We start from the raw sequence: 25770 nt of genomic DNA, 5'->3' as shown, positions 1-25770 counted from the left end.
TTTGTGAGGGAGTCAAAATACATGTAAGCCTTTCATGAGGTTATGTACACAATCACTGCTTTAACACTAGCTTATTTATTCAAAGTAACATTTAAAATGATTTGTTGGGGTTCTTTGCATGTGGCAAGCGCACTGTATTGCTTCCTTAACATTAGCCATTGTTGCAATCATACAATTTTCAGCGGGACTGTATAACGGTTAGTTTCTTGTAAAGCGGAGAAGTCTACTTTTGTTCAAAGTTGTCATCAGCAATTCTTTTCCTTCATTATTCCATCACATTGTTTCTATTCAAAATGTAGTGAATTTGGCATTTTATTGTATGTGCAAACTATACACGCACACACAAATGCACAAACACACACACCCACACACCATTGGCCAACAGGCTGATCAGATATCTGCATTTCCTCTATTCTACCCTCATCACTTATCGGTCCACTACAATCTAATTGGATGGGGGTTTGGGGAGAAGCCGTGGATAGGAGAGTGTGCATCCTGGCTTCAGGCTCTTTGGACTGCTGTAGCACTGACAGGCTGCCTTGCCTGCTGCTGCTTATTTGGTTATTTGTTGTGTTAGAAGTCGTCTGCAGTGTGCACATGTGCGTTTGTGAAATTATTTGGGCATCTGGTGATTAATTACAGTTGCTTTTTTTTTTTTTTTTTTTTGTATCTACTGGATTTTCAATCAGGATGACCTTTCTGTATGCTTGCAAGTTCTTGAGATGGTCAAAAAAAATTTTATTATTATTATCATAACTACGCTCTTGTTATTGACCGGCAGTTACAATTTTAGTCCCAAAGAGCAGCTGTGTGGCTGAGGTAGTGTGAATGTGAAAAGCTCCGATTTATTAAATGTGCTTCTAGCTTACTTTATATTTATATCAGCATTTATTTTTCTCATGGACACAATGGTAGTAAGGATTTTAACCTGCAACATTGTGGTCTTCTGGTTCATAGGTGAGTGTGTTACCCACTAGGCTACTATCACCCTGATTTTGGTTCATTTGGACAATGTATTCCTGTGGATTAGAGTCTTTGGGATTTTTGCAGTATAAAATGTAGCATTTTGTAGATGTTCTGATCTTCTGTTGCCAGATTAGGTGTTTCACAGGTAAGACACTTGCCTATGAATCAGAAAACACAAAGTCACAGGTTCAAACCAAAGTTGTCTTAAGTGCTACAGGCTCCTCTTGTATTAAACCTGGTTTATAAAAACATCAGTTCTGGCTGTCAGAGAAAATTGCACTCATACAAGAACTGCAGGGTGGGTATTTCAATTTGAGGAGAAGTGTGAAGTTTAGGAAACATGGCGAATTCTCCTTCCCAGTATTCCCATTCATGTTTTGGGCTTGGAATTTGTTCTTGCTTTTTCCAGTGCTCGTTAAATATGTGGTATAGTCTGCATTGGCCATTAGCACATTTGTTGCTGTATAATTTGCAAGTGTAAAAGAAGTTTGACTAGTTGAATATTTATGGTCTGTATTTGCAGATCTCGTTTATTGAGATTCTTCTAGATCATAACTTGGAGATCTCACTCTCAGAATAGATGTTAGTGCTTAATGAGCATAGCTCAGCTTTGCCTTTTTGACCTTAACTAAACAAGCACACAGCACAAGTGACTGCTGCAGTGTGCTGGGAAACATGATCCTCGGACTTACCCTTCTCTGTGCGCTTCCCCCTTCTCCAGCTCCTGAATGACTCCCAGCAGCACTTTAATGGTTTCCTGACTGGAGCTAATCATGCTCTCCATGGCCTGCAGCTGTGCTTTGAGGTCTCCGTCTTGATTGACAGGCACAATCTGTTTGCAGGACTCCCCATCTGTCACTGTAGACACACCTGGCCCGGCGTCTGCCGACGTGCAGGGCCCTGTCGCATCCCCAATCTCCTCCATGGCGCGCAGTGGCCGTGCGGACAGGGTGCCAACGTGGCACTGCGCCTGCGTGGTGCAGCTGGTGCGTGGAAGCGTCTGTGACTGCAGCCCGTTGAGCTGCATTGCCTTCTTGCGTTTGCTATGTGCCGACGGGCTTTCCAGACACTCTACCTGAGTCAGAGAGTTCCAGGCAATAGGGCCTGTGACCTTAGAGCTTGAGTCTGGCAAGGTCCTGCTAGAGCCAGGCTCATCTGAGTTAAGCAGCTGCCTCTTGGCAGAGCGGTCGACAGTGATGACGTCGGCATCGTGTTGGACGAAGCCCCGCCGCTGTTTGCTCTTCACGCTACAGAGCTGGTATTCAATTCTGCCTACGGCTGCCCCGCCTGACTCTGTGGAACAGCTGACCAGCAGCGCATCAGAGCAGAGCGTTTCCGGACCGTCTGTGCAGTCATCACGTATCCGCGGGTGCTGCTCCACTGTGGCCACGCACTGGGTGGTGTGCAGGAGAGCCCGGGAATTCTCTGTCCGAGCACTGCTGGGTCGAGACGACAATGCTGATGTCCTGACCTCGACAGGATAATCCGCTGCCTTGGGTCGCTTGACGTCGATCACAAAGCCATTGTTCTGGCCTTTGAAAGGCTCAACAGTAGCTGCGTGCTTGATCGTGTGGCCCTTTTTGCGTTCAAACGGGAAGGTCTGGTATCGCTTGCGAAGGTCGGGTGATGTCTGAACACCTGTGCTCTTGGTGACGTTGGGGATGGAGCGCCTGGCCGGCACAGTCATGTATTTCCGGTACGGAACCTTGTAGGACACTGGCTTGCCCCCCTTTGCTGCAGCAGCGGCCGCCGCTTGTTCGTTCTGTGCTTCGCAGATGTCCTTGAAGCGCACCTGTAGAGCTTTGTTCCTTTTGCGCACCTGGACCTGCCGCCCAGACTCGTGAGAGTACTTCACCTCCAGGGCCATCGAGGGGCCAGCCTCCGAGTCTGACTCAGAGTTGGTGAGAGTGCACTTCCCTCCCTCCTTGCTCACCATGGTTCCTGACAAAAAAAGTGGGAACGAACGTCAATTGACCTTGTTCAGTTCAGTTATTCACTACTAATCACACCAGTAGATGTCATAATTTCATCCCTCATGTGACCTCTTATTTGCACCATAAGACAAAATTATGTATTTGTCAGGATGAAATTTTATTTTGTCCCTATCAACCATCTCTGCATTGCAGTAAAAACTGAGAGCTGTGATTGTGTTTCTGCATAGACCATAAAGAGCTGTTCAGATAAACACTAATCTCACCTGAAAGGGAACACCAAGACAATAGTCTGATATGAGACAGGAGTGGGTTTATGCGGCAAACTGCTAAATCAATTCTCAGTGCTTTTATTTATTTCTTTTATTTCTCTGGAAGCTCTTTTAATCAGAATACCCTTAGAGCCAACATATTATCTCTGTGGGATACCTCAGTTTGCTGCCTGCATTCATGTTTCCTCTGTGGTCAGTAACCAGTTAAGATACAAACGACAAAATAATCAATTTCAGGTGAAATCTTCTAAATATTAATCACACATTAAATGTATGGAAGAGGCAGAAGTATATTTTTTTTCCTGTGAAATAACTAATTTGGGAGTATCGTAAATCCATTCTTATCTGTTCATTCCAATAGAATCTGTAACGTAACTGTGATCGTCTTTTGAGAATAATTAGCCCAGATTATTACCCTCCAGTTTTTTCTCCTTATAAAACAACAGAAATCCCTTTACTTTCAAGTGAGGCACATCAAGACCAGACTCCGTTCACTTTGATGTCCCTCTTGTTGTGGTGCAAAATCATTCATTGCAACATTTAGATGAATTGATGATGGTAATTTGACTTGTGTTTTCTTAGCCTTGACTTGTTTGTCATTGGCAGTTAATTGTGTCTTTTAATCTCGCCTCCATGCTTAGCTGTGACCTCAGCTTGATGTGATGAGTGGTGGGGATTAAGCTTCTTTCTGAGTTTTTGCACTTCTCATTTGTCTCCACGTTCATCTGTACACCTTCCTCTTGCGTCTCCTTTTGTGAATGGGGTGGGTGGTGTGGGAAGAGTTGAGATGTTATGAGGCCGGGATTTTAGTACTCCTGAAGTACTTTTTCCTTTTTTCTGGGTCAAATGTCTGCTTCAGACGGTAAAATACAAGTGTTCTTGATTAATTGTGTTGTTTTTTTCGCTCATTTAAAGTTGGTTTCCTCTTAAACTGTAATAATCCCTCAAATATTAGTCTGTTTTTCCTACAAAAGTCATGAGCAAAAGGGGGAAAGCAAAAGAATATCTTAAAGGGTAGGACCGAAAGTGCTGCTAATCCGAAAGAGGATATGTGCGACATTGCAAATCTCTTGATTTGAATAAATCGTTGTCGTGGAGCATAGGTGCTTTTGGATTATTGTGTTTTTTAATGCTTTCGTTTGTTGAGTCAAAGGCACCTCTCTGCAGTGTCTTATCATTTACTAGACCAAGTGCTTAGGAAGAGGTGCTGTTTCTTTTGGTTTTACATTTACAAATGTATTACAGACATATTCTTAGAAGGCTCAAGACCCCAGTTCGAGGGGATCAGTGGTGGATAGTAATGAAGTCAATGTAATTTGTTGCAGTACTTAAGTAGGTTTTTTTTTTTTTGCGTATCTGTACCTTACTAAAGTATTTACATTTGTGGAGACTTTTTATTTTTACTCCAGTACATTTCAATGTCAAAAAAATGCAGTTGTTAGTTTTTTACGTTTAAAAATCAACATTTGACCCCTTACATCAGAGAAACAAATGTCCTGCGTCTCCCGCAATGCATCAGAAGGATATGACAGATAAATACACCAATTGAATTACTGCGCACTATTGACCTGCGATATTGACTTGCAATAATCCAGTTTACCTGAACATTCATGCCTTTTTTTTCAAGGTTGCAGAAAAGAAGGACTCTTCATTTTCAAATGCCTTTTGTGCCTGCCTTTTGTCTTACAACAATTCACCATCTAATCTAAGGAAAGTGAAGTGATTGTCATTGTGATACACTGCAGCCCAGCACACGGTGCACACAACAATGTGTCCTCTGCTTTGAACCTGTTACCCTTAGTAAGCAGTGGGCAGCCTTTATAGGCGCCCGGGGAGCAGTGTGTGGGGACGATGCTTTGCTCAGTGCCACCTTGGCGGATTGGGATTTGAACCGGTAACCTGATTACAGGGGCTGCTTCCTGAATCGCTAGGCCACCACTGCCCCTGATGGAAATTTCTGATGGTTAGTTTCTAAACAAAGTTAGCTAGACAGTTTGGGAAAATGCTGCTACCCATAATGGCAGTAGCAGGTTAAAGCTGTTTTATCCATATCAATGCAACGGCTGATTTACATTTACATTTACACCATTTATCAGACGCCCTTAACCAGAGCGACTTACAATCAGCAGTTACAGGGACAGTCCCCCCCTGGAGCAACTCAGGGTTTAGTGTCTTGCTCAGGGACACAATGGTAGTAAGTGGGATTTAAACTTGGGTCTTCTAGTTCACAGGCGAGTGTGTTACCCGCTAGGCTACTACCACCCGATTTAGTTGTTTTAGTGTATTTTATAATATGTTTTTCAATGTTCAATAAAATTCAAAAATTATTATATTTTGAGAAAATTTATCGTACACATGCAATTTCCTTCCAGATGTTGCTCAGAAAATCTGCTTCAATAGCACATTAACACTATAATAGACTGAATGTTTCATGCAACTTTTACTTACAGAACGGATTGTGTTAGGTAAGGCAACTGAAGCATTGTATTATGGGTAGGGCTGCAACAGCGAATCGATTGAATCGATAAAAATCGATTACTAAAAGAGTTGGCAACGAATTTCCTAATCGATGCGTTGTGTCGCGTGATGCGGAGACATTTGATTATTAAAAAAATAATAATAATAATAATTATCTGAGCGCGGAGCGGAGTGAACACACTCGGTCTCTCTCGCGCACAGATGCTAGCAGAATTTGGCGCCTCATAGACAGCGCGGAGCAAAAAAATGAGCCGAGGTAGAGGAAAGATACATGGCGGAAGCAGAGAAATCTGGGCGAAAATATGCAAAAGCGACATGGCATGGCACGGTAGCACCACGGCAATGATCCAGCACCTGAAACGAGTGTTTGATGAGGAGGAAGGGAGTTCAGCAGCAGGGTAAGTCGCTACAGAATCCTGCTTTCGTTCCGTTTTGAAGTGAGGAACGTAATGTCCCTGGTGCTGGTGTTTACTCGTCATCCAGCTTGACAGGCATGACAAGTTAACGTTAGCTCGTTAATCACAGTAGTAAAGCAGGGGTGCTATAGTTACTTTGCATTAAAAGACTAGCCATTTTTGGACCATTCATTTTTCAATCTGTTGTCATGTATAGCTACACTGCAAAAAAAGCTTTTCTTACCTAGTAATTTTGTCTCGTTTCCAGTCCAAATATATAAAAAATCTTAAATCAAGATTACTAGACAAGAAAAATGTCATGAGAAAATTAAGTGATGCTGTCATGATCCGGACCGGCAGGGGTTACTCCGAGTTTCATGTTCGTCCTATGTAATGGTCTCTGATCGTTTTCACCTGGTGTCTATTTATATAATTGTATAAAACTATCCTGTTCGTGTCTGTTCGCCGTTGGGTCATTGTGCGTGTTGATGTTCCCTTGTCTCGTGTAGTTTGCATTAAACGCCTGTTGTGTGAAATTGTGCGAATGCGTCCTCCTTCATCGCCATGTCCAGCCCACCCCTGACAGATGCTTAAAACTTCTGTTTGAGATTATATCTCATTAAGATTAGTTTTCTTACCCCATCGGCAGATAATTTTGCTTGTTTTAAGCAATCACTTAATTTTGAGATGTTTTTTCAGAAAACAAGACAATTTCTTATGCTATTTCATGTGTTTAGTGAATGTATCTTGATTTAAGATTTTTTAGATATTTGGACTGAAAACAGGAAAAGTTTAGAAAAGCATTTTTTTGCAGTGTATATTCTGTGCTTTGTCCCATGTAGGTTATTATTGACAAATATATTTGTGATGTACTTTTTCATTTAATTTTAAAGTTATTTTATAGCACTTGGTCATCTTAAGATGTGTTTAAATGTGGTGTATAAATGAACCTTGCACTTACTACATTGATGGTAATAATTTAATGAATAAGCTTCAAGTGAGCTTGAGAGAGAGATAGAGTGTGTGTGTGTGTGTGTGTGTATGTGTGAGAGTTTGTGAGTGTGTGCGTCTGCGAGTGTCTGCATCTGCAGTGCAGTGTAGTGTAGAGAACAAGTGAAGTGAAAGTGAAGTGATTGTCACACGTGATACACAGCAGCACAGTGCACACAGTGAAATTTGTCCTCTGCATTTAACCCATCACCCTGAGTGAGCAGTGGGCAGCCATGACAGGCGCCCGGGGAGCAGTGTGTGGGGACGGTGCTTTGCTCAGTGGCACCTCAGTGGTACCTTGGCAGATCGGGATTCGAACCAGCAACCTTCTGATTACGGGGCCATTTCCTTAATCACTAGGCCACCACTGCCCCAAGTTCTGACATTTAAACAAATCCTGTAAAATTTTCTGATTTGTATTGTTCTTTATTTTTTTTTATTAATGATTTATCGTTCTGGCAGCTCAGGTGGCACTTTATTTTTAAAAAAAAGTCTATATTTGGCAGATGTAAAGCATACATGTGTATGTTTTTTGTGTTAGTCCATTTTTATTTTATTATTATTATAACAGTTCAAGGAGCATCATGTTTGTGCACTTTTTAAAGATTTTGGTTCTGTTTTTGAATAAAGGGTTGTAAATGAATGCTTTTCTGTTTTTTTTTTGTTTTTTTATCCGATTCTACGATTAATCCAAAAAAAAAAAAAAAGAATCGACAGATTAATCGATTATTAAAATAATCGTTAGTTGCAGCCCTAATTATGGGATATGTAGTTTGTGTGTTACCTGCACTTTGTATCATTATAACAGATCTATATTAAATTACTTGCAGGCCGAATTTGACCTGCGGGTCATGAGTTTTACACCTATTTGTTACATTGTGCATTGGTTAGCTATAAAGGTGGTGATCACCCAATAATGATCACCCAAAACAATTACATTATAAAAAAACTTAACCTTGAGTCTCTCCAGCATGACTGACCCTGTTGCTACTGATTGTAAGTTGTTCTGGATAAGGGCATCTTAAATGTCATAAAAGTACATATGATCATTTTAATAGTTATCAGTGGAAGAGTAATTAATGATGTCAAATTAGATGTCAAACATTTACCTAAAATGAATTGATTTTACCAGTAAATAAAAATAAGGTATTAGAGTCACAATAAATCACTGTACTTTTAGTTTTGATACTTGAAGGCAAATACATTTTTACTCTACTCTGTTTTTGTTTTGTTTATATGCTCTTTCTTTTAAGACAATGAATGATTAACTTCCAAAACTAGAGTAATTTACACTTGAAAGATGGATTAATTGAAGTCAGAAACAGACAAACCATTTAAAGATTTTTTAATGTGAACATATTTACAAATGTTCATATCAGAACATTTGGGAAACATGCACCATATATATTTTGTAAAATGTGATACTCTGTGCTTCAATCATTTGACACATTTTATGCATTTAAGTGTTTTTGTGCATGCTGAATAAAGTGTTGAATGTGGATTATTATCAGCGAGTGTCTGCAAGTGTAGCAGAGTGAGATAAATGACCCTAAAAGGTCGCTGCCAGCTCTAGCTCACTACTGATGGGAAACGTATGTGATCTGAAGTTGATACTTCTCTTAGACCAGTCTCTGTCCTTTTAAAGCTCTATTGCCTCAGCATATGTCTTAACGGTCCGTCATTTCCCCGCTTTTAGCGTGCATTAGCAGCGAGAATGACATGCGCCTCCCCTGCGTGACAGCAGATTATGTGTCCCACTTTAAGTCATTCAGTTATAGTGACCTGAGAGGTAAACAAGTGCTGGCTGGTCTTCTGTGGCTTGCCATGCTGCCATCTCTATTCGATCAATCAAATCTTCAGACGGACACGATTAATCTGCAGTATGACCCTCACACACAAATTCATACCTGTGTATAGTCTTAGCTTATTATTGAATTCCAATGGGGTTTGCGGTGGCTCGAGTCTATGCCTGAATGGAGCACACAAGGAACTAGGGCCAAACCTGTGCCAACACTGGGAGAGCAAGCATACTCCACAGAAACAAGGCTAGGACTTGAAAGGCTTGGACTATGGTTTGCCTCAACCCCATAACAATTTTAATGTGACCAATATAAAACTTTCACCACATACATTCACTAATATAAGATACACATGTTGTGCATTGCACAACATGCTTATTTTCAGTTGTTTTCTGTATTATACAGTTCCATTTAATTATAATGTGCATATTTCACTTCACTGCACCCTCACAGAAGTGTAATTTGAGTGAGTAATTCTATACTCATTACCCATTCTCCACTGTGCAGACATGCTGATTTTGCAAGAAATATAAATGTTAGAACATAATGCATGTCCCATACTGTTATTTCCAAATTGCAACTCATGAAAACATTTTCGTAGTAACTCATTGATTATTTGTGTCAAATCTGTATCCACTTGTCTTCCCCCCTAAGTCACTCTTGTGGCCTTCTGTCAGCTGGAACCCCCTTATCTTTGATTTGAGAAATGACCATCCCTTCTGTACCATTTATATCTTCTCTATGTTGTTCTCTCCCCCTTCCCCTTAATGCTATTTTTTTTCTTTCTTCATTTATTTATTAATCTTGATTCACGCTGAACTGAATCTCGCTTCTCCACCAGTCATTCATGAAATAATAGATCCACAGGCTGCGGGGCTGTGTTCAGAGAACGTGCAACATAAAGAGGAGGATATTTGTTTACCACACAAACTGAAGGCCGTTGTTTAAAATGGTTTCAAATGTCCCTCTGCTCTCAGAGGTCAGCTTAAGCTCTCTGCACACTGCTGCATACACACGCATGCTGTTTTGCCTATATATTACTATATTGTGCAACAGGGTTTTGGCAAAAACATTTTTTTGCATTACTGTGTATGCATTCATGCATGCATGCATACATACATACATACATACATACTGTGACAGCCTGTGTTTGCGTTATTGTGTAGCTCTAGCGTATCCTAATAATTCTCTGCGATGGGTCATGGCACAGGGCTGACTGTGTTTTTAATTCATTTATTTCTCCCCTTTCTCTCAGTTTAATGAGAAATTAAGTGAACTGACCGGTAAAAAAACGTTTCTGAGATTTTTGCCTCACCCAGAAAATAATGTTAATTTAGCAGCTTTTATTTAGTTATTTGCTCATTTATTTATTTATTTGCCTTGTGATCGCAGTATTGCATTTTCTTCAGTTAAAAAAAAAACAAAAAAAACAAAGGCTGTAGTGGTTCCCCTGGTGCACATTGAACAGACACTTAGGTGTTCAGGATCCAGAGCAAAGGTCTGCATTGGGTTGTTTACCAGAACACCGGCTTTTCCCACTGCTTGTTATAGGATAATGTTGTGGTGGAGCTTATTGCACGGTAGGTGATAATTATTGTATCATGTTGCTGGATCGACAAAAAAAACAAACTAAATGAAATAAAGGCTTCTTGGTTTCTTCTTAAAGTTGTGCTAACAAGTTAGCATAGCTTTTGCTGCACTTGCTGCTGACATTAAATATAAAAGGTATTAATAAACTGGCATGTGCATTTGTGTGTTCTGCACATTGGCATAATTAGTCAGTGCATAATATTTGTTGGATAAAAATAGATAAACAGATAAACAAATTGGATAAACAGATAAAAATAGTCAAAATTCAATAAAGGCTGATCTGTATTGTCCCAAGACAGATGCTTTTAGTGTAATTAAATTAATTAGTTCTGCTAACTTGCTCTTTAAAGAGCTAACATGAATGAAGTGGCTTAGCTAGCAAAGTGGCTGCCTGACAGAAACATGACAGTCGTAGATATATTGACAAACCTTTGTGGCTGTGAAATTTCAGATATTCGTGACCGAAGTGCGTGAGTTTGATTCAGTAAATTGTCCCCGTCTATGGGTTGAGATGTATCGTTTCCTGTCATTATTCAGCATATTTCTGCAGGATGGGCTGACATGTGTCACTTGTTTTCAACATTATCCGAAGAAGACTTGGACATGTCTCTGACAGTTTTGACAGGAGAGAGCTTGTTTGAACGGATGCTGAATGTCGAGCTTCTCACTCCTCACTCTATGTTGTATTCAGTATTCAATGGAACCTGCTGCAACGTAAGCATTCTGATCTACTGTTTTTCTCCAGGAAGTTTCTCTGTGTGTGTGTGTGTGTGTGTGTATGTGTGTGTGTGTGTGTGTAGACATTAGATAGGTGCTCTGGATTTCCTTGTTCTCTCACACTTTCACTCAGTGTAGGCTGTTTTTCAACTCAAGGGACGTTGTACATTGAGTAGTCACTAGGAAGTGCTTACACTTTAGTCTAAGCGGTTCAGATGCCTTAAAGGCTGCTGCTGCCATGGCGACGCTGGTTCCCTGGGTTTCAGGAACTGCTGGAAATCCCTGAGACGCGACTTTTGCGTGGGCTGGCATTTTCTGCGGGTGCGGCAGGGTTGTCCTCGGATACTGCTGGAATTATACGAGAGCGGGTCGATCGTGGAGCTGCCGGGGCCTTCTGTAATCCGGCTTTAGTGCAAGGGCTTAATTTATTTATTTTCTTTCTGGTCTGTTCCATTTTGAACCGTAATTACACACAGTGGATATTAGCAGCTTCCCCTTTCCTCCCCCAGCCTGCCGCCAGCTTACTTAGGAAGAAAGTAAATCTATAAACGGAGCACAACAGAAAATTGTTTAGGTTGCCGAGACTAGATGGATCTCTAATTTTTTGTGTGCGTGTTTTGAAAGACTCACTCTCTGGTGATTGAGATGTGCTGTTGATGCATTAGTGTGCAAGTAAAGTGCAGCAAATCCTTTGTCTGCTACTCGTTCACTAATGCCTTAAGATGGATGGCTGGGTCTCTGCAGATGTGGGTGGAGCTTAAGGGGTAGCTTTTCTAGAAACTGTTGCTGTGCAGTGACAGTATCAACTGTTTGTGTGTGTGTGCGTCCTTCTCCGTGTTTCCCCACAGTAAGGCTGCTCACAGTTAAAGTAACGTGACACTATGTATGACCAAGTCAGTGTAATATTTACAGTTCATGTAATGTAAAGTAACACACATCTCTTCTCATCTCCTCTCAAGCCATACTGTATTTATAAGGGAAAGACAAGGATTCTCTATGTATTTATCTGGAGGCTCCTCTCTGGGATGATCAATATTCCAATATTGTTTTCCATCTGCAGACAACTGCTTATGGGAAGTCGTAAATGTGTTTACAGAGGCATGGGACAAGCACATTTCTCTAGGTATTGACTGTGTTTAAAAACTTTTGTGAAACTATTGTGTAATTCACTTCTGTCCTGTAGATTTCAAAGAGCATCACAACACATTTTAGACCCATTTTCTCTCTTTCTTTTATTTTTTTTCAGCTTCCTGCTTTAGTAATATCCATTGTAAGCTTGTTAATTGTCTTCAGAATTTGTTTTCTAAAAGACCTTTATAGTTTTTGACTCATCCATCTTCAATAATATATAAAACATATACAGTAAATTTCTCCATTGCCTACTTATATTATAATGTTAATATAGGATGTTTTATTCAGTCTGGCAATTTTGCGAATGTAACAATACATTTTTTTTAAAATGAACGAACCACTTTCAATTTTGTCTAGCCACAAATGTTAAAAAACTAGATAAAACTCTGCTGACCAACTGACTAGCACTCTTGCAGTTATGGGAGAATTAAGTGGCATGTGGCAGCTAAATAAGTGGCATCTATATACCAAACCAAAGGGGCAGTGGTGGCCTAGTGGTTAAGGAAACAGCCCTGTAATCAGAAGGTTGCCGGTTCGAATCCCGATCTGCCAAGGTGCCACTGAGGTGCCACTGAGCCTGTCATGGCTGCCCACTGCTCACTCAGGGTGATGGGTTAAATGCAGAGGACAAATTTCACTGTGTGCATTGTGTGCTGTGCTGCTGTGTATCACATGTGACAATCACTTCACTTTATTATCTATTATTATTAAAGTACTGTTGTTCATGGCACTGCTTTAGTCTAACTGGAACAAGTTGCCTTTGATCTTTAATGAATTAAAAAGGAAAAATCCTTTTTTTTTTCCCCACAGTCTCCTGTCATTTTTACTTGCTCTCATAATGTCACTACAAAAAACAGGGAAACTTATTTATTTTAAAAGTTACTGTGAGATCAGCCATTTGTGGTTGCAAAAAAAAAATTCAATCACCGTCCATAACCGGTGAATCAGAACTTTCAGAACCTCTCCCATGACATTGGGCACAGGGCAAGGATAGGGTAGGGCACCAGCCTTCCACAGAGGCCTAGTGGACTCATAAACCGAAACTCCAGGGTGTTGTCCCCACACACTGCTCCCCTTTCATGGATGCCCATTGCTCATCAGTGGTGATGGGTTCAAATCAGAGGACACATTTTGTTGTGTGCTCTGCGCTATGCAGAACAACAATCACTTTCACTTGCTTATACTGGTGTTACTGATAATTATTATATTACTACTTTTCAGCTATTTTGGAAATCATAAGGAATTTAGCTGTAAAAGATACTAAATGTCATACTAAACCTGCTTTGCAAGAAAAATCAGTACTAAAAATTTAGCTCTAACATAATGCTTTAATGTCTCTTAAAGTTAGTACTACTGACTGTCCTGAAAATACATTGCTGAATATATTGATATGTTTGTTAGTGCTTTAAAAAATATATACTTTTAAGTTTTCTTTTTACTACTTAAACTCCTTAGATACTTGTGCATGCTCTTTTATGGATAGTCAACTACCCACTATATCAATTGTTGAGGTCAAGTTCTGACCAAAGGTCTTCTGCTGACCAGATATTACCCAGCACTGACTGATTGGTTGCTATCATTTCTACACATCCATCCAGTAGCCATCCAACAAAGAAATGCTAGAAGAAGGGTTGGGCCTGTTTAGTACTTGGATGAGAGACTGCCTGGGAATACCAGGTGCTGTAAGCTTGGGGCAGTGGTGGCCTAGCGGTTAAGGAAGCGGCCCCGTAATCAGAAGGTTGCTGGTTTGAATCACAATCTGCCAAGGTGCCACTGAGGTGCCACTGAGCAAAGCACCGTCCCCACACACTGCTCTCTGGGTGCCTGTCATGGCTGCCTACTGCTTACTCTCTGTGTACCACATGTGACAATCACTTCACGTTATTATTACAGAATAAAAGCAGCTTTTTGTACATTACTTGAACTTCAGATTGAATTTACTGAGACAGAGGGCCAAAGAGTTTTTTCTTTCTGTCTTTCTTTCTTGTTCTCTCCCCTGTCTTCTCTTCCCTCCTCCGTCGCTCTTCATCTAAGAGATGATAGGTAATGAGAGGGTCCCCTGCTGTCATCGTGATTGGTGTCTGACTCCATTTTCTTAACTACAGAGAGCCAGAGCTGGGGAAAGGGGATTTGGAACTAACAGCGAATGATCCTGGGGAGTTACTACACACACACACACACACACACACAACAACACACACATCATTTTAATGGTTACTAATTGTTAATGTCTTTTATTGGCCTGTTTTTGACAAACATTGAGTATATTGTTAAGTGCAGATGTGTGTGATACACAACATTCTCTTGCTCATGGAATAATTAGATCTTTGATTATCTCAGCACAATGGCTGCTTCTGCTTGCGCTTAAGCTACCAACCTGTTTCCTCCTCTGCTTCACTAGCAATGCACCGCCGCCTCCCCCCCAACCTGAAGGGATCAGGTGTTTCATTTGGCCTCCTGTGCTGCTCCCCCCACCCCGCCTCATATTCTGTCTCTTTTGCTGAATGTCAGTAGTGCCAGAAAAAAAAAAGTAGTTTTAACAAATCATCCTGTTTTTTTTTTTTTTGTAATTATATATTAAGATGGGGATAAGGCACTCTCCTGTGGCTAGTGTCCTCCTGATGGTAGTCTGTCTGTATCTGTGTGTGAGTGTGTGTATTAGAGTTTTAGAAATAGGCAGAGAAGCTATTGCATGATTCTGAAAGCCCTATTTACATGACTGTGCCTTCAGAGAACCCGGATCGATTTCCCGTACCAAAAAAAAATCCAAAGATGACTACCAAGTCTTCAGCATCGAAGCACCGACTCAATTATCCCTGCTAGACCCCTCTTTTGCCCTCCCCTCTCCTCCTGCCTCTTTTTTCAGGAAGGAGGTAGGCAAGATGAAAGGAAGATGCTATCTGTGTGATCAGATGAGATGGTGTGTTAGAGCGATGGGGGCAGGGTGGGGGGTTGACATCCCTTCTGCAAGGCAGTTGAAGGGCAATTTTAATGGATCTCCTGGTCAGAAGTGAGATGTTCTTTTCCCTCTCTTCTCTTTTTTGTGTGTGGAGGGGAGAATTTCAGAGTGGAGACATCTCAGCTTCCACTAACCTGCATCTGACATTCCTTAACTTGAAGGCGGTCTCATTAAAACACGCACAGCCCTCACTCCTTCCGTGATCCAACTGCAGCATCGTTCTGAATGGACACCCGGCGAGCAGCGGATCCTGGTTGATGTGTAAATACCACAAGAGGTTTAAAGCAGTCGCCTGTCACCTGCAACTTTTCCCGCTTCAACTTACACCGGTTGTCATGACACATTCATTCTGACCCATCCTTGAGGATCCTGCTGATCTCACTCACCTCTGATGCGCTGATCACTGACGAATGGGACGGGTGGGCTCAGGTCCCGGCGCACAGCGCTGCATTTCTCAACCTGATGCCCGAATACATTAGGGGCTGGCAGGCAGGAGCGGCTCCTCAGCCATGTTGGGACTTCTGGGGGGTTAGCAGGGGGGCATCAGCGGTGACATCGGGATGCAGGAAGCTCTCATCAGGTCTGTTTATAAAGCCCCAGGCCGAGAGAGGGCAGGAGAGAATCCTCTGAAGCGCTCCAAAACCACGCTTGCCTTTCTTTTCTTTTTCTTCTTTTAAAATAAATATTTCCCTTTCTTTAAAAAAAAAAAAAAAATCCGTTCCTCTCGTTTGTCGTTCTTTCCTCCACCGGCTCCCTGGTTTCACTCTGCAAATAACCTCACATTTGCACATTCATGCACACGCGCACATGCGTGGATGGTAAGGAGAATCACACGGCTCTCACCGATGGCAGGCGCGTACACTCCAGAGCTCCATGTCTGTCTGCAGCAGTGCTCTGTGTGCGAGCGTGTGTGTGTCAGAGAGAGAGAGAGAGAGAGAGAGAGCTACAGGGGGGAGGGAACGACAAAGGTGGAACAGGGAAGAGAGCGAGGGGGGGATTTAGAGGAGGGAGGGAGGGCTGCTTTGCCAGGAACTCCTGCGTTTATAACTGGTAAAACCAGAGCCCTGCTACACTATCTAACGGTCTTGTAACTGACCCTCTCTCTCTCACTCTCACCCTCTTTCTTGTTCTCTTCGTAACCCTATCAGAATGTCTTAGTACTACTGATCTCTTTGAGCGTATGAAGGTAACTGTGTGGCATTTTGGCTGTGTGATATGCCTTCATTTGCATCTAGTCACCAGATGTTATTTTTGTTTCATTTCTGCTCATCCCACTTAACATGGAGTCAAAGATCTGAAATGCGTTTGTCCAGTTTAAGGTAGCTGTAGTGTGACTATTAATTTGCAATTTTGTTTTTTTATTGTGAGCCTGGGCTCAGATGTCCTGAGACATTTAAAAGGAAACCAATGCTGTTCACTACGCCGGTGCAGGTCCATCCTTACGTCCTTTGCTTCATTGCATGGTGTGGGAGTATGTGTAATTTATATGTCTGGATGTATATGTATTGTGTGTGTAGGATGTTAGTAGCCTAGTGGTTAACACACTCGCCTAGACCCAGATTCAAATCCCACTTACTACCATTGTGTCTACCTGAGCAAGACACTTGTAAGTCACTCTGGTTAAGGGCGTCTGATAAATGCTTTAAATGTAAATGTAAAATGTGTGTGTTCGTTCATGGTCTATATCTATATACATACTTACACTGTGGGGCAGTGGTGTCCTAGCACGTAAAGGAAGCGGGCCCATAATCAGTTAAAATCCCGACCCTCCAAGTTGGCACTGAGGTGCCCTGGGTGATATTCATAGTTGCCCACTGTTCACTAAAGGGATTGGTTAAATGCAGAGGACACATTTCATTCTGTGTACCGTGTTCTGTGCTGCAGTATTTCACAATGCAATCACTTTACTTTCACAATATGTTAAATACACTGTCTTGTAAATGCCAATAACATATAGCAGGTATTGAGTCAGTTAGGGCAAGTCTGTGATTTTATATGAATTTTTATACCTTGGTTTTCAAACTGTGGTACATGGTGGTACTTAAGTTCCCTCTAGTGGTGCTTGTCAGAGACACTTGATATCCACTGCTCCAAATGCAATGTAGTTATTGTCCATAATGTCCTCAGCGCATTACAGTCAACATTCTTTCTTGCTGTGTGTTGCAGTATTGACAGTGGATACCAGTCAATAACAATATACCTTTTATATGCTGTGTAAACTACTTAAATATGCCTACTCTACTGTAATATCAGTCATTAAAATAGTACTGTGTATTTATTATAGTGTATTCATATAATTAATGGGCTATTTAGCCTAAATTTGTTTCCTCACAGAACTGGTAAAAGCTGGCTGTGAGATACACTGATGTCTAGGTTTTTTTTGTTTTTTTTTTTAACACAGATTGATGACGTTATTGCAGCACATACTGTATAGTGAATAGTAAATAGTTGCAATGGAGGGATTTGCCTGTTTGTTTTTTACAAAGGGTCAGAAAGGTCTTATGTTTTTATTGGAAATATTTTATTTTTTTATTTTGGCCATGATTTATTTAAAGTTGCAGATGTTCTTTCTTTCATTCTTGCATCCATGTTGGTAAATATTTTATTGTTATGTTAATTTAGCAGATTGTTTCATCCAAAGTAACTTAAATTAATAATTAAGCCATTTTTAAAAAAGTGAAAATTAAGTCATTGTCATTGTGACAGACAGCAATGAAATGTGTCTTCTTCATCAGCCATGGTGACGGGCACCCGGAGAGCAATATGCAGGGACTGTGAACCTGCAGATTACAGGCTGCTAGGTCAACAGATGCTTCATCATATTCAATTATTATTTTATTATATAAATACTTAACAGTTGTCAGTGTTGGGGTCTTTTTTGTTACATTACAATCAGTCATCAAAAACATGGAAGTTCCTGTCTATATGTGTGTTGTTCTCTGACAAGTACAGTTTCAACCCAAAATCATTTTATTCATAATTAATGTGGGCATTCAGTCAAGGGACGAAGGATGATGGAGTCTCATGGAAAACTGAATTTGAGGGCAAGACTTTGTACCTAAAATCCCTCATCGCTTCTTCTGGAAAGGCAGGCAAAGTTTGTCCTTTGCTAGAATGCTTTACTGGGACCTAGTTCTTAGTTCTGCTGACCTCAGACTGGGGTTTCATTTGTTCACTTCCTACCTATCCCCAGGGCTGTCTGCTGGCTATGTCCATTGGACTATAGGCTCAGCTTGTGTGAGGTAGGGGAACGTGTCTGTTTTTTGATTGTTTTGGTGTGTGTCCTTGTGCCAGACCAGACTCTTTGAGCCCCATCCCTGTTCCTCAGGGTATGCAGTAATTCTGTTTCTGTATCTTATGCATTTTTTGAATGTAGAGAATCTCCAATAATGAGTCAGTGGTAAACCCACCACTTTCCTTGGGAAATCTAAAAATGATAAATAATCCTTATGTATCAGCAACAATAAGGATACGGCATTATTGTTACAAGGATGGTAACAGAATATTCACATTGTGCTAACACGGTAAAATTATTTGCCGTTGCCCTGTTACGTTGCTCTGAGTGGAATTTGTTCCATAGAACATGCAAAGAACACAATCAACCATAACCAAACCATGTTTATTCAGAAACCATTTTTTAAAAGCTCTTTTTTTAACTTCCTGTGTCTCATGTGATGTGCAATGATTAGTGCCACAGAAATCAGTCACCCCAGGATTTCATGTTTTTTTGGGGTGAGATTAGCGATCAAAATGACAGATTTGTGTTTGTGTTGGTGTGTTTTCTGAACAGATTTAGTAGGGGTGTTTTAAAATATTAATACAGCAATATATTGCGGTATTTCATGTGGTGGTATTGTATTGACGCATATCAATATTTTTGTATACAAATTTAGTCCACTGGGTAGTACTGTACAGTTTTTTAGTGAGGTCGTCAGAGATGAAAATCTGCAAGCGACTACAATCTGCATTTGACTTACTTGTCATTTCAGGCAGAGTGAAATCGCAAAACATGACAGACCGATCACAGTATCTTGTATTTCTGCTCTGTTTTTTTTTCAGTGAACTGTAGAATATCACCATGTTTACAGTATTACAATATATCGTGAAATAATCGATCATAACCTGTGTATCGTGCACACCCCTAAAATTTTGTGATTTGTTCTTTGGTAAAGCCCATCCAGATTTCTGCATAGGCCAAGTAGGCCTAGATGTCTACATAGGCCTAGGCAGCTGAAAAATGCAGACTAGTCTAAAACCCCAGCCATATGCAAATTCTGGGTCTCAAAAAGAGGACATGTTCAGGGGAAAAGAGGATGCCTGGTCACCCTAAATGGGACTTTTCTCTGTTCTTTATGCTGGCCAATATTGATAAAAACAGCGTGAAGGTGATAGCAGTCTTATTGTGCATGGAAAATACTGCCAGCAGTAGGTGTTGTAGAACAGTTATGACATTTCGCGAAAATTTGGTCTTTAGTAAATTGTAAATTTACCTATTTTTGGGGAACTGGAGAGACTGAGAAATATATCATTATTCCAATCATGCTATACAGATTTTCAGATATTGATGACCGCACTGATGCAACAAAACCTTCTTCATCTTCTGTCTTTCATTTTCTTTCTGCTAAGTGCATGTGTTGCTTCATTCACAACCAGAACTGTCCTCAAGGCCCTGAGCATTTTCTTGTGAAGGACATTATAACATGGCTGCACTATTCTGTCTGAAAGGATCAGTAGCATAATAAACAGAAAAAGATAGGTGTCTGAAATGCACCAAAAGATTGGGAAAGGCATCCTTAAAATATTCACATCAGTAGATGTATTTAATTAAGCACATTTCTAGAGCTAAATCTGAGAGTGAATGCATTGATGACTGTTTTTTTTTTTTTAATCTGTGACTGCTGCTTTTGGCAGAAAGGGATGACCGAATGCAAAAAATATGCATGCAGCACAAAACGGATGGATGTTTGGGCTTTGATCGAAGACACAATCCAGACTTTGGGGGGGGATTTTTGTCATAAAACTTACTGCCCGGGGAGTGCTTGAATGTCAGACTTACTAGATTCACAACACTTCAAAACACTTCAATGATTAAGTGATAATTGGATAACCTTTCTATATGTAGGGTTTGGTAGCAGATGTGTTACTGCACTTTGACAGGATGGGGGTTAAAACACCCAAAATGAGGAAGAAGAGTGCGTATAGATTGTATGCATATAAAATCTATACTGAGGCTTTTATTAAAAAACTGGTGACATCTCCAGTTCTTAGAAGCAGTTGGATGATCAGAATGGACCGCGTGATAGTGACACACAAAATCAACAGACAAAAACAAATTTCCCTCTTCAAAGTAAACACACGTTGGGAGGAAAGAGCATGAGCATGACAAGCCTGTATTCTCCTCTCCCGAGGGACACATTTCAGGACATTTCTCACACAGTTCACTACCTTGGGCTACTTTACCGCTATGAACGTGTACATACAGTAATCATTAATTATTGAGGATGAAGGACAGTGATTTCAGTTGCCTGACTGGCTGTACAGTATGGGCACATTCATTTATGGCATAAATACACACACAATCTTAAAGCACCCTTGCTTATCTGCTTGATCTGAGAGTTTGAACTTAAAACCCTACACGCATTGGGCCAAAAAAATAACATAAAACATAACCTCTGGGTTAAAGCGAGGTCAAGAAGAGCCATTCTACTGATGCTATGGTCATTTTGCAGATCTCCACCAATTCCTAACCTTTTCTTCAAACTACAAATCTTTTAGTAAGGTCATTGAAGTGACTTTTATGTGTTTTGAGGTATCACTCTAATGTCACGTTTCATGAATCTCTTTGAGTAGACACATCTAGTCTCATCACACACAAAAAAATACCTTTTTTTTTTTTCGTAGATGCTCTTTTTTTATTAGCTGCATTAAACAAATCTGTTGAATGGGTGTCTGGACCCACTGATGTGTACCAGACAAAATAATATGGCCTCAAAATGCCCTTGCAGACATCCATTCCGATAGATTCTTTTGCAATCTTCACATTGGGGAATCGTGCTATAGTTCTTTGGCTTCATAGAATTACAGGGTGGGCCATTTATATGGATACACCTTAATAAAATGGGAATGGTTGTTGATATTAACGTCCTGTTTGTGGCACATAAGTATATGTGAGGGGGCAAACTTTTCAAGATGGGTTGTGACCATAGTGGCCATTTTGAAGTCGGCCATTGGATCCAACTTTTGTTCTTTCAATAGGAAGAGGGTCATGTGACACATCAGATTTATTGGTAATTTCACAAGAAAAAACAATGGTGTGCTTGGTTTTAACGCAACTTTATTCTTTCATTAGTTATTTACAAGTTTCTGACCACTTAAAAAATGTGTTCAATGTCACCAACCATTCCTATTTTATTAAGGTGTATCCATATAAATGGCCCACCCTGTAGTTCAGAAACACTTTATCTAAATTGTTGAAGTCGCAAAAAGATGCATAGTGACAGGATTGCCACATGAAAACTGCATGAAGTGGCAAGGAAAAGACCAAAGCTTTAAAAAGCCCTCGGAACGTTGCGCTGTGACATCAACCTCACAGCCAGAGATGGTGAGCGTGAGTGAGCAGGGAAAAAAGGCTTAAGATTTATTCATCTGTTAAGAGGAAATCTTTTGCCCAGATCCATTGCTGTTGGTTGTTTTGTCTGTTTTTTATTTATTTATTTAATATTAAGCAAAAAAGGCTTGTATAGGCTTATATAAAAGCTTGGAAATATCAGAATTATTGCAGACAATACCTTATTCTTGAAGATTGTTTCCACACCCTCTCCTGGCATTAACCACCTCCTGGGATTGGCGCTGTAGACAGCTCCCCTTTATCATAGATGAAACGGACAGAAATATAGAGAGGTCATGAAATCGTTTTTTATTGCTTTTGCTTTTTGTTCTACTCTCTATCTGCTGTAAATGCAGTTATCAGGAAGGAAGGAATTTTGCTTTCACCACTGCTTTCTGAAGCCATGGGCACTTTACCACACAGGGGACACAATAGTTTTATGTTTCATTGCCTTTGTTTCTTCTGCACTGAGGCATTCTCAAACATGCTGTGATGCAATGAAAAAAAATATTTTGGAATATATTATTTATGTGAGTATTAATGGCAGATCTAATGCAAGATTTCTGTAAATAGTTGTAACCTTGGCCCCACAAACATGGGACACAATTTTGCAGCAAATGCACTGCTAATGACATGCTATCTATTTATCTCTCCTTTAGGACTACTGTACGAGTCACTCTGACTCAGTTGAGAACGTCTCTTTGACTCCTTTTCTGCTGAGGCTATTTCCTTAATAAACGTGTGCATGACTCTCTACTGTAATGCCACAGCTAGGAGTCACCACTGTTTTCCCATAAGCTGCTTCATTCACATTAGCTCCCTTGGCATCAATGGTGGTTTCATTTATTGAGAATTAGAATTTTTATATCTTAGTACTCACTTATAGTCTCAAATAAAACAAATGAGTTTTGGAATAATTTTGCAAATATATTTGCTTTTTACCCTATGTAAGCTTTTGCTTAGGTTGAGAAATTGTGAAGGTTTGGGGTTTTCTGGTGACTGCTGTGATGCACTACGTGACCGTTGCTGTAATGTCAGAACTCCGACGTGCCCAGTGTCCTGAGCAGTGCATTGCCTTTACCGCTGTGGTGTCCTCTGCGGTGTCCTTTTCACGTGTCTCCTCTGTTAAAGCAGAGCTCTTTTGTCCCCTGAGTCAGCACTGACCCGTGCTCACCGCTTTGCACTCCACATCACAAGCGGCTTTCTCCATCTAGAGGTACATTGCACCGCTTTGTTACAGAATTCCATCGCAGAGAGCAGCCCGAGTCTACAACATCAAAGAGCCACCGAAATGGCTATGCAGTCATGGAGGGTGGCTCACATCCTAATTCACCCTCGGCCTTACGCAAAGCGCTTCTCTGGAATCGAACGGCTTCCCCTCTACACCCCATCCCTGCCTGCAGAGCCATTTGTTGGTATGGGGTCTGTAGGGGAGTGTCGAACATGGCAGATGGATTTAAGCTTGCAAAACCTTGGCCCAGATCTGCCAAGGGTCCACCGCCTGTCCCTCATTAGGTTAGCCAGGGAGTGGATGATAAGCCTTTCACGTGTTGTACACCTGCCCAGGTGCTTCTGGTATTCCCTCTGTTCCCAGTTTGTATGAGACATTAAGATGTTGTGTCCTTGGTGTTGGTGTCCCTTACAATTGTGAATACTGTGTATTTTTTTTGTTCTCCTCTTTTTCTGTAGAGAGAAGGGCTTTTCAGCTACTGTCTACAGGGATTTGGGGGAAGTCTCCCTGTCAGTCCAATTAAAGACTTAAGACAATGCTTTCTTCATGGTCTCGAATTTACAAGAAAAACAAACATCAAGCCTGACTTTCATTTAGTCCCCAAAGCCCCCCACTTCACGGTCCCTCTGCGTAAAGTGAGATGGATGATCTTGCTTGTAGAGAGACCTGATGAATTCTATTTCTTCACATTGCTTTACATTGTTTCTACTCTTAGCATGTTCAGAGTATTGCTAGCTGCTGATTTATTTGTGAATCCCTTGCTCATACGGTAAAATAATTATGAAAAAAACTGTTCTATACTTTGCATTAACATCAACTGAATAACTTAGCCAATTTAATAGGTCTACGTGTACAAAACTGTCCCACTTTACTGGTGTACAGTTACATACTATAGTGAGATTCATTTACATTACAATTTACAATTAAAGCATTTATCAGACGTCCTCATCCGGAGTGCTTTACTCTCAGTAGGTACAGGGACAGTCCTACTGGATTCACTCAGGGTTAAGGGTCTTATTAAGGGAAACAATGGTAGTAAGGGGGGGGTTGAACCTGTGACTTCATAGGTGAGTGTGTTACCTACTCGGCTACTACTGCTACCAGACCTGAATTAAAAAAAGCTCTTATTCAGTCCTGGTCTATCGGTGGACGGTTTGTGTTGGTGGGAGAAGAGAGAGAGATCGGTTTACCCAGCAGATATTTCCAGCCAACAGAGACTGTACAGACTAGAGCCAAACTCTTGTCTACACTGTACAGTTGGCCAGTAGGTGTCATAGGCACCAATCAGCTACCTGTAAAATATCTCACTTAGTTGATTTTAACCTGAACATCAGATCATGTGGTTGCTTCTCATTACATGTACCATGCCATTCCTTTATGATTTTAGATCCTCAGCTCTTCATATTTCCTCCCCTTCCTCACTTTCCCACCCTCATCGTCCTGCATGCACCATTGGTAGTGATTACATAATGAAAAAATCCTTTTTGAAATTACCACTGCAATTATTCAAGTTGTCCTCTTTCGAAATTAACACATTTTCAAATGCAAACTGACTGGGTCTCTGAGCAACAGCAGCATCAGCAGCAGCAGAGAACATCCAAACACAACATGCATCTTTTGTACATCAGTGGTCCTAGACTTCTTTCTCTCCCTCTCTCTGTCTTCTGCTGTCTGCAAGTGTGTGATCAGAAAACGTATGAGCTACAGAAAAAAAAAATCTCATTACCACTGTCCTCTCCCTGCATATTCTCAGCCTGCTTCTCTGCATCCTGAATCGAGTCACTGTGTCTCCCAGCCTGTTCTCTTATCAGCTCTTTTCAGTCATACGATAGACGTGTGACCTCTGCTGCATTATCGATTTGGCCAGATATGCCAGTTAGGGGTTTAAATAAAAGTCACGTCTGTAACTAAAGTTACTCCCTGTCGCAAGAAAGAGAATAAACACTGCCCAAGCCGAAATTTCTACCATCTGTTAATTTTTTTTAGCCAGTTACACATCAATCAACCATACCTACAGAGAAGAAAGATTGATAGTGTCCCTCAGGCTCTGAAAAAGAAGCACCTCTATATATGTTCATATGCTTCTGTGTACTCTTCTGTCTCTCTCTCTCTCTCTCTCTCTCTCTCTCTCTCTCTCTCTCTCTCTCTCTCTCTCTCTCTCTTCTCTCTCTCTCTCTCTCTCTCTATATATATATATATATATATATATATATATATGTATGTATGTATGTATGTATGTACATAAACACACACACACTGTTAGTTTTTTCATTTACCTTTAAAAAAAAGAACAGAAATAAAACCGTTGCCATGGAAACAGGCATGAGCCCATCATGGAGATGAATTGTTGAGTTCAGGTCTAAGAAGGTGTTTGGTCACAGTTCTGAGATCACTTGAGACTGTTTATATAGGGCATAATTTAGATGGTATATGGTGTTGAAGGTTTCACCTGATTGAACTATTGCGATGGGAAACAAAGAAAGTCGGTCTGGTTGTAAAGACATCCAAGACACAAATGTTGTTCCAAATAGAAAGATAATGTCATATATTATTAGTGTTTTGTTTGCTACAAGTGCATTGTTTTATATTAATTGTATTTGTGTTAATGCATTGCAATGGATATATGTAATTGGGGCTTGCATGTTATCTTTAAGGACATTTGTTCATGTGACCTATTAATGGGCACAGGTTTAAATCATCCAGA

General features: G+C 40.7%; 2 protein-coding genes across 6 annotated transcripts in view; one reads left to right on the top strand and one right to left on the bottom strand.

The window, feature by feature from the left end:
• Positions 1-16137, bottom strand: part of insyn2a (inhibitory synaptic factor 2A) — a 29834-nt gene extending 13697 nt beyond the window's left edge. Inside the window, exons 1-2 of one of the 2 annotated variants that reach the window (XM_028961086.1) lie at positions 15615-16137; positions 1659-2907 (exon numbers count right to left, since the gene is read on the bottom strand). In XM_028961086.1, the coding sequence (XP_028816919.1) occupies positions 1659-2902 (1244 nt within the window). In that variant the 5' untranslated portion in view covers positions 2903-2907; positions 15615-16137. Of the gene's footprint in view, positions 1-1658; positions 2908-15362; positions 15438-15614 lie in introns of those variants that run through there. The other variant, XM_028961084.1, reaches the window with a different exon arrangement.
• Positions 1-25770, top strand: part of dock1 (dedicator of cytokinesis 1) — a 263022-nt gene that overhangs the window by 134840 nt on the left and 102412 nt on the right. The window lies entirely within an intron of this gene.

Source organism: Denticeps clupeoides, chromosome 2 (genome assembly GCF_900700375.1).
Source record: "Denticeps clupeoides chromosome 2, fDenClu1.1, whole genome shotgun sequence".
Lineage (NCBI taxonomy): Eukaryota > Metazoa > Chordata > Actinopteri > Clupeiformes > Denticipitidae > Denticeps > Denticeps clupeoides.
This window is presented reverse-complemented; position numbering and strand designations above follow the sequence as displayed.